Below are 9,923 nucleotides of genomic sequence, written 5' to 3'. Positions count from 1 at the left end.
TGAAGTTTGTACATGCTACTTGATGAAATAAATTATATAAATAAAGAAGTAAAGAGAAATTTTAAAGGAACAAGGTAATTTTTTTTAATTAAATTAAATTAAATTAAATTAAATTAAATTAAATTAAATTAAATTAAATTAAATTAAATTAAATTAAATCATCTCGCGGTCTGTCTATCTGCTTTACTTGTTGATAACATTCTCTGAGTCTTGATTGGCCGCATGTCTTGTCCATCGCTCGTTCTAGAGGGCGTTTCCCAGAGCAGTACTTCCGGTACGAGGGGTAAACCCGCAGGAAGTAGCTCACTGGACCACCAATACAGGAACAACAGAGTAAACAGACACGTTTAATCTGTTTTTGGGACTATATCTCCATAATTATGAGATGAGACAGTACAGTCAGTCCCTCGCTCGGACGGTGTGGCGCGTCTGTGATGGTTTGAGCCGCTGTTATAGGCATGAATGAAGGTAATGATGCGCTGATGTTTGAAGCTCATCGAGCAGATTAGCACGAGCTTTAGCAGGGCCTGGCCAGCGCGTGCACTCAGCTCTTACTTAAACGTGTTTCATCCAAATAATTATTCAAATGTAATCTTATTCATTTCAGACAGCAACCAGAGTACATTTGTGACCAGCTCGCCCTCGAAACGGACTCGCTTAATGTGTTTATTGATCAGAAACTTTTAGCTTGCTGGCTAACTAGCATTTTAGCATCACCACTTGTCATTTTGTTTACAAATCAAGATTTTTTTGAAACGTTTTAACGTGTGGTGTGGGTGTACGTGCTTATGTCCTAATCGAGTTAAGAAGGTTGTTGTTTGGGTTTCATGAAAGCTAGTGTATGGTTTAGTAACTTACCAGTTGTGTGTTTCTTTACTGTGTGTTTACACCACAAACATCCTCTTAAGAGCAATATAATAGAGCCTGGAAGACTGGTTTATCCATTACACCTGTGTGTCCCGCGTGGTTTTCATCATTAGACTTGTTTAGTGAATGATTTCATTTGATGTTAGATGTTAGCTTACATTTTTTTTTAAATTTATATTTCTATTCACTCATTTAAAGCCTGACACGTGAAATAATTTGCTTTAAAATGGAAGTCTAGTGAAAACCTTTTTGTTTTGCACAGTGTATTGAGCAGAATTGTGCAATTTGTTGCAGACGTTGTCATTTATGTGGCCAAAAAAAAAAAAAAGTAATTCTGATAGCTTGTAAATCAGACAGAACTGTTTAACAATATAACTGAATATGTGCTATTTAAATACTTAATTTTATGATCAAAGGTGTAATGCAATTCAATACAGTAATGATTGCGAGATCAACGATTAAAAAAGCCTGATGATCATGTGTTTTCTAAAAATCAATGTATGGGTAATCAAGTAAACTTCAGTTGCTTCAGTAAATAAAAGTAATAAATGTTATTGTTGCATTTCCTTTATAAAAGTCAGTAAAGATTTCACAACAAAAAGACTTGAACCACAGGATGCAGGTAGATGTTTTTACAATTAGACTAAAATACATTTAATTACTAAAAATGTTATACAATGCAAAGTTTTGATCATGTAGAAATTTGCATAACAAGTATATAATACAGTAGGCTTTAATAGGGTGAATATATATTGCGCAATATATTGTGGCTTAATGGATAAACATCTAGTCTGTGTTACCCTTCAGGCAGGCATCCATGTCCAACCATGGAGAGGAGAAAATAACCCCAAAAAGAAGGAAAAGAAGACGCTGCATCGCTGAGGAATCTTCAGCCTCTAACTCCGACTGAGGGTCGGCACATCCGGACGGAGAACCGGAGAGCGACCGAGGGGTGAGGGGCGAGGGGCTGGTGCTCAGAATGGCTTTCCTCGATAACCCTGCCATCATCCTGGCCCACATCCGGCAGTCGCATGTGACCAGCGATGACACCGGGATGTGCGAGATGGTCCTGATCGACCACGATGTGGATCTGGAGAAGTGCCATATGTCTGTGGCGTCCGCTGGTGGAGGCTCGTCCGGGGGTTCGTTTGGGGATGGCAGCAGTGGAGGAGACGGCCAGACCTGCGATCTCTCTCAGTCTGTCGACATCACCTCCAGCTGGGACTTTGGCATCCGACGGCGCTCCAACACAGGCAAGTAGCTGTCTGAATCTCAGAATTGGCTGCTTTTGGGGCCCTGAATCCAGCTTACTGATGTGGTTGGTACAGGTAAAGACGAAACACCCAGAAACTTCTCACACTAGAATTTTAGATTGTTAAATGGGATTAGAAACGGAAATATGGCCCAGTTAGGCTTTATTTTTACGTTTGTGTAAATTTCAAAATGTTTGTTTTACTACAGCTTTCCGCTAGATTTGGAATGAGAACCGTTTGTTAACCTGCTGTCACAGAAACTTGAAAGGCTTCCCTGTAGCTTTTCACCAAATCAACAGTTTAACTCTTTAAGGTTTAACTCTTTCAAGTATTGATAAATCACTGCCCAATTTTATTCCCTTATTTTTGTGGCAATTTGTCCATTTATTATCAAAAATGGTATCGACTATTTATTTTATTCAAGGCATTGTATTGAAGTTAGAGATTCCAGTATTGTGTCTCTCAGAACAACTTAAAGGAATAGTTCACCCAGAAATGGAAACTTTCTCAACCTCAAGCCACCCAAAATGTAGGCTTATATGAGTTTGATTCTTCATCAGATTTTGGAGAAATGTAGCATTATATCACTTGCTCATCAATGGATGCTCTGCAGTGAATGGGTGCCGTCAGAATGAGAGTCCTAACTGCTGATAAAAAACATCACAATAATTCACAAGTAATCCACACTACACTAGTCCATCAGTATATGTCTTTGGAAGTGACAAACTGTGTGTGTAAGATACAAATCCATCATAAAGACATCTTTAACTTCAAACCATTGCTTCCAGTTATAATAGGATCAAATAAAAATATGGCTAAAAAAAAAAAAACATCTATTATTAGCTTCCTCCAGTAAAAAAGTAATCATATATGTAACAAAAGAAATATATGTAAAGATGAAGCATCATTTTCAAGCAAAAAATAGTTAAGGAACACACTAAACAAATATGTTGGTGTATTTTGAAATTAGTGGACTTTTTCACTAGAGCAGTTATTATTATGTATTATGGACCATGGACTAAATATTTGGCCAGAAGCAACAGTTTGTCAGATAGTTAAAATGCCTTAATGTATTTACTTTTTACAAATACACAGCATTTGGCTTCACAAGATGTTAACTGATGGACTGGAGACAGAGTTGTGGATTACTTATGAATTATAGCTATTTGGGCTCTCATTCTGACGGCACCCATTCACTGCAGTTTTGGATGAACTATTTCTTCAAGAGTGCTCATGCTTATCCTGCGCTCTCAGCATTTTCAGTATGTGGCTTTGCATTTCGCAGAAGGATCAGATATGAACAAGACAATGGCTTGTCAGTTTTTCAGTGTGAAAAAATGCTTATTGGTCACTACGAGTTTACTAATCGATAATATCAAACATGCACAGTGTTGAAAAGTGTGCTAAAGGGATGTCAGCCTAAACTTAACCTTGCACGCTTCTGCTTTAGTTTGCTCTGTGATGTCGGCCCATGAATTCTTCTCTTTCTCTCTGATTGCAATTGAAAGAATTGCTTCTTAAATAGTGATTATTCAGAAAACCATTAAAGCAATCCTCTAGGAACCAGAATCTTTAAGTGGAATCTGAATCGGAGCCGGAATCGTTTGTTTCTTTACTGTTTCTTACTTACTGATTATCAATAGGCTGAAACCTTGGAGCAAAACAAAGCAGAAAGTTAGGCTGGACTTAAACACTCAATATTTTTGCTGCTTCGTCTTTCCCTTAAAGCTTTCCTGTAGTCTTTACTGTACCAGCCACTCAGAACTGAGCAGGAAGAATGATTTTATTGGGGCTCAATAAATGTTTACTCAAATGAAAAGGAAATTGCTAAAAATCTCAAGTGGTACCATTTTAAATGAAATGTTTCTTTGGGGGAATTTGTTATTTTATTATCTGATTTTCCTTTTCTTTGATCAAGGGTTAATCTGATTCTGCTTGTTGGCTGGGAATGGAAACTGACTGAAATTGATTTGTACTCTTAGATGATCTTGCCTTTGCAAACCTCTTTCCAGTGCTAAAATTGGATCTTTTGTCTTAAGCTTATCTGATGCTTTATTTAAACAAATCTAAATCTTTCTTGTTTTTCAGTATTAATCCTGTTCAAAAAGTTAGTTTTAGTGTCTTGATATTGGACTATTATTACAGAGAATATCAGAGAATATTTTTTTTACAGTAGAAAGCAGCAAACACCCAATGTTTTATATTGAAATATCTTTGTCAAATTACTCTTTGAATTTAATTAAAGAATAAGTCAAAGCAAACCTTTTTCGTCAGTTTCTCACATTACAGTTGAGTTATACTTGCTCTGTTTTGTTAAGGGAACAACTTCACAATTATGAATGCAGAATTAGCCATAATTATGTGAGGCTCTAATTATATTATGCTTGTTCAAACCGTTTTTAGTCAGTGTAAAAAAGACTGAGGTTTGTTCCTGGAGTCGTTCAGTTTCAGTCAGTGTGTTTTGTCATGGCAGCTGTTGAAATAAATGCACATTAATCCTGGGCTAGGGATTGATAATCACTAGCACTATATCTGTGTAACTTTGATGAAGTGGATGTGGCTTAGCGCTTTTTTTGGGATGCTTTTGTTGGGGAGGGGGATCTTTGAAATATTTCTCTATTATGTACCATCTGAACAACTTGTGCCCAGGACGACAAGACAGTTTCGTGAGACCTGAGCCTGCTGGTAAGCAAGTGTTCAGGACAGGAAACAGTGCTGAAAATATCAATATGAATCTGATGAATCTTATCTGTGAATCAAATTCAGTTTGAATTTCAGCTATTCATTCTGTAATCTCAAAAAGACATTCTTTAATTGGATATACAATTTTTTTTTTATAATCATGTCATGACTTTAATTGGTTGAAATAGTTGTTGCTGTTTTTTTTTAATGGGGTTGAAATCCAACTAGGTCCCACAGACCCTTAGAATTATACAAAAGCTGTCTCTGGGTATATGTGGATAATATGTACATTTTGGGTAGTAACAGGTATCTTTAAGGTACTAATATGCATCTTTAGAGGTAAAAAAATGTAATACAATTTAGAAAACACAGTATAATTTAAAATATAAATTGAAATACACAAGACCGATCACTTTTTGTCAGAATAAGTATGTTGTTTAATGGAACATTTCATCCACGTTTTGACCTTTCATTTTCACCAAAGTTATTTGAAACAATAAACACTTTACTTTTATTTGATATGATTTTTATGTATATAAAATCACTTTTGATGCAACAAAAGTTAAACACAGATAATATAATTTTTTTTTTTTTTTTTATTAAGTGTTCATTATTGTAAAACTTCAAAACTCCTGTCAGGCAAGCAATATTCTAACATATACATTGTGAAATAGAAAAGATCTTTGAGGTACTTCAGATGTCAAATGTTGCATTATTGAATCCCAGCATGGCGAAGTGTTTGCCTTTGCGTATTTGCAAATCGAGTAAAAAAAAATATGCTTTGTGGTTACCATATCATGCACGAAAAAAAAAAAAAACTTTCATGTGGAAGGTCCCTGGGGTTAAAGTTCCAAAAACAACAAAAAACACTTTTGAATTGAGCATAAGAGAAAAACCCTTTAAGAGAAACAATTGCCCTGCAATTAAAGGGGCTTTCATTTGCATACACACTTCAAGTGCTGCATATTTGTACACCCCAAAATACCAGCCAAGTGCTCTCTGGACGAGTGTTTTAAGTGTACAAATTGGACTAGTTTAAATATGTTCCAGACACATAAAATGCATACTGAACTATTTGCATATATGCAACTTGACACCAATCTTTTATAGTCTACGTACTGCTTACATGCATATAGTTTAAAATGCATTTTTTAGTGTTTGGAAAATAAAGTACTATGTATATCAGCTGTAGACCTCATGAAGTAAATGGAAAACGTCTTGTCCTTCGGTGTAGACATTCTGGAATGTTCGTAAAAGTCGCAATATAGAGTGTTTTAAATTCCATTCATTTTCATTTTTTCCTTTGTGACATTTTCATGACATTAAAAAATTCTTATTACTGTAACGGGGAAATAGTTTGAGTATACATCAATGTGGTATTTGCTTCAATTTACATTGAATTCATGCTGATTTTAATAATAATAATAATAAAAAAAAAGTTTAGCAGCTTTTCTTAATTACAGTAATGAGAATGAGTTTGAGTTGAGTGGGAAATGTTTTATTGTCTTGAAAATAATGTCACAATTTTCTTCATGTTAAATATACCTGATCATTTGTTTGTGAGATTCATCAAAACACTTTTTTTTGGGGGGGGGGCTGTATACTGGCGAAAAAAAACTAAGATTAGTTTAATAGTGGATCAAGTTTGACATTGATTTGTTAGATGACAGGTGATTAAATATTTAAATAATCAGTCTAATAATAACCTGTATTTTTAATAAAAAATGTATCTTCACATAATTTGTTCACCAGGTGAATTCAGCCCTTTATATTTGTTAATCGCAGTTATAATATGCATGAAATCTTTTTCATTGACCACTTTGAAGTGTAATGGGGTCACACCACTGACAATGTTAACAGATGAAAGTCTTTTCATTTAAAGCTCAAAGATTGGAGCGATTGAGGAAAGAAAGACAGAACCAGATCAAGTGCAAAAACATCCAGTGGAAAGAGAGAAGCTCGTCACAATCAGGTACAGTAGCCGTGCTCAAAAGAGAAGTTTGCTTTCATTTACGGCTCTTTATTTCTTCTCCTCTGAGTATGTTGTTCCCCTCTCTGGATTTTTGTAGCAGACGACTTGAGCTCGCTTTTTGAAAAGAAGGACTTTAAGGACAGGCCCCGGAGCACAGGCAGTAAATCCACACTCTCGCTGCGGCTAGAGCAGTGTCCTCAGCAGCTCAACAACCCCTTCAATGAGTACTCCAAATTTGATGGCAAGGTGAGTGCTTTTGTGTCTACACTAAGCACTTTCCCTCTGAAATTACATGCTGGATTTCTTTAAATACTGAGGTTTATCAAAGTCAACATGAGATCTTTGGCTTTCTTAATAAGTGTCCCCGTCCCTTATTGTAAAGAAACAAAATACAAGTATGCATCTGCCTTCATTTGTTCTATATAATTTGGATAGTTAGCTAAAATAATCTTTTATACTGTATGTATATATAAATATATACAGTATATGTTCCATTTTTAGTAAGTTTTAGTCATTTTGTTGTATTTTTTTGTTTATATCTGTACAGTTTTTATTAATTTGCATTTTATTTTTAGATTTAGTTTTTATATATATATAATTTTTTTGTATTTTTACGATTTTTTTTATATGGTTATTTTTTCCATTTTAATTAACTATAATAACCCTGATTATTATTAACTGGTGGTCATGCAGTGCTGAACGCTTCGTCTCTTGCATGATTAAAACAATTAACATGGTTAAGGAATCGCATCCATACTGAATTTTCAGACGTCACCGTTAACAGACATTGTTGAAAAATATGTGAAGCTTTAAGTGAATGGCCGAATTTATTCAAAACAATCTGAAAGCATTTTTGATAGGGGTGCTCCGATCACGATCGGCCGATCGTTATGCGCATCTCGTCAGTAAAGCCGGTTTTCTAATCAGCGGTTAATTCCATCAGGTGCGTGATTTCACATAGAGCAGCTGTTACTACACAGAGCCGTTGTTAACTGAGAAGATGCGTCAAAAAACGCTGAAAATTAACGTGATTTGCGCATCCTCTCTATTAACAACGGCTCTGTGTATTAACAGCTACTCTATGTGAAATCACGCACCTGATGGAATTAACCGCTGATTAGAAAACCGGCTTTACTGACGAGATGCGCATAACGATCGGCCGATCGTGATCGGAGCACCCCTAATTTTTGAAATGGCTTACAGAGTGTTTTCATCACCCTTTAAGGAAGCTCTTTCTTAAACGCAGAACAGAAACGCCTGGTGTCATGCAGGTTTCCCTCCTGTCTCCTTGCATGTGGATCAGCTCCAGGCTATAACACCTTCACAGAAAAGAGAAAGACTTGACGTTTCATTTTTGACAATCTTCGAGATTTAAGTGTAGTTTGTCATTGTGCATCACTTACAGCTGTCTTTATCACTTTCTTTATCCCCCCATTGGCTCTTTAGATTAATGTTTTTACACTCACATGTTTTTCTGTGATGTAAAATTGTCAGAAATGCAAAAAGTCCACTTTTTTTTTTTTTTATCTGAATAAACATATATCTGATCAAGATCATTAATGAAGTTAGTACCTGACACAAACCAGATTCAAACCCATTTCTACTGCGTAAGCATCAAGGCTTAATTTAATTGCTTGTAAAAAATGTTTCCTTAACTTTTCTGTTTCAGGGCCATGTTGGTACAACGGCAACCAAAAAAATTGACGTCTACCTCTCAATGCAGTCGACCCAAGAAAAGCTTCACCCCATGACGGTGGTCACGATGGCCAACGCTCGGGTCCATGATCTTATTGGGCTCATCTGCTGGCAGTACACCTGTGAGGGCCGCGAACCCAAACTCACGTTAGTGGAAAAAAGCTTTTTGCACATGCATCCTATATAAGAATTTGATATCCCCACATGATCCAGTGCATGAAGTGTTAAAGTTAAGCACAGTGCATGGCTTGACACTTCTAATTTGAAAAATTTAGGAGCGCATAAAGAACTTTAGGGACACTTTAGGGAACTTTAGGAAAAGTGAATTATTTATTTTAATTATAATTTTAATAAATAATTTAATTTATTTTACAGTAAATTAATGGTAACTAGGAAACATTTAAGTTTCTGGATATTTATACATCATTCTTTATTTATTTAATCATTATGGAACTGTTTATATTTTAAATGTTGAATTAAGTGCCAGATGGGTTTTGTGTAAACTTATTTTTTTTAATGCATAATGCAGGACTTTTAATTATAGACAAGCACGAAATACTCAGACTCTTATTTTGAAATGTCTTTGCTACATTCACCTGCTCCTTCCAACAGATGAGGAGGAAAATATACATTCTTACAGCCTTCTAAAACATATTACGAAATAAACACTTTCCTTTCCCATCTACCTCTGCTGCTAATGCCAGTCTTGACCTTTCCCAGCGAAGGCAGGCAATCCTCTGGTTTTCCACCACAAAGTAAACGGACATAATTCATTAACAGTAGTATATAAGCAATTGCCTGGCATAGATGCATGTTTTTCATTAATTGCCAACTGATGTGAATCTGCGACCATAACGTCCAACAGTGCTGCATTTTTACTTTGCAATGTATGCCGTTCACATTTATTTTATTAAGGCATTGCCATTTGAAGTTTAATAATCATTTGGTTATGATGTTTAGCTAAAATTAATACCAATTAAAAAAAATGTTACTTGAACTAAAATAAATGTTAACTAAAAATATAAATATGTAAACTTAATTTATTTCAGATAGTTGCAAAGGCACAAATATACAGTCGTATTAAAAAGAAAAAGCAGAATACTTTAAAATTAAAATTAAAACAGAAAATATGAAAATAAACCTAATTTAAAATATAAATATAAAAATAGCACTGTATTATGCAATATCTCAATTTTGGAAAAAGCCTACTTTTTATTCACACATGTATCCTAAATACATTTTATAGTTTGCATACATCTATTTTTAGTTGCAAATGTGTACGAAATGCTTGAACTGTTGATCCCTGCTTAGCGGATACTTGTTTAGGGTGCCATAAATAAAACATGTTTGTTATCAACCCGCTTGGAAAGTGCTGTCCTCCAAGTAATGATCCTTCCCAGAGGCATTTATATTCCTTTCCCATCTACCTCTGCTGTTAATGCCAGTCTTGACCT

At 35.2% G+C, this 9,923-nt stretch overlaps 1 protein-coding gene across 2 annotated transcripts in view; it reads left to right on the top strand.

The window, feature by feature from the left end:
- The first annotated feature begins 264 nt into the window (after positions 1-264).
- Positions 265-9,923, top strand: part of mapkap1 (MAPK associated protein 1) — a 28,941-nt gene continuing 19,282 nt past the window's right edge. The window contains exons 1-6 of one of the 2 annotated variants that reach the window (XM_026240560.1): positions 265-468; positions 1,675-2,120; positions 4,770-4,805; positions 6,685-6,774; positions 6,872-7,020; positions 8,444-8,616. In XM_026240560.1, coding sequence (XP_026096345.1) covers positions 1,847-2,120; positions 4,770-4,805; positions 6,685-6,774; positions 6,872-7,020; positions 8,444-8,616 — 722 coding nt within the window. In that variant the 5' untranslated portion in view covers positions 265-468; positions 1,675-1,846. The remainder of the gene's footprint in view (positions 469-1,674; positions 2,121-4,769; positions 4,806-6,684; positions 6,775-6,871; positions 7,021-8,443; positions 8,617-9,923) is intronic. The other variant, XM_026240561.1, reaches the window with a different exon arrangement.

The sequence above is a fragment of the Carassius auratus genome, linkage group LG30F, assembly GCF_003368295.1.
Source record: "Carassius auratus strain Wakin linkage group LG30F, ASM336829v1, whole genome shotgun sequence".
NCBI lineage: Eukaryota > Metazoa > Chordata > Actinopteri > Cypriniformes > Cyprinidae > Carassius > Carassius auratus.
The sequence above is the reverse complement of the archived record's forward strand: the minus strand, read 5'-3'. Positions and strand labels throughout refer to the sequence as shown.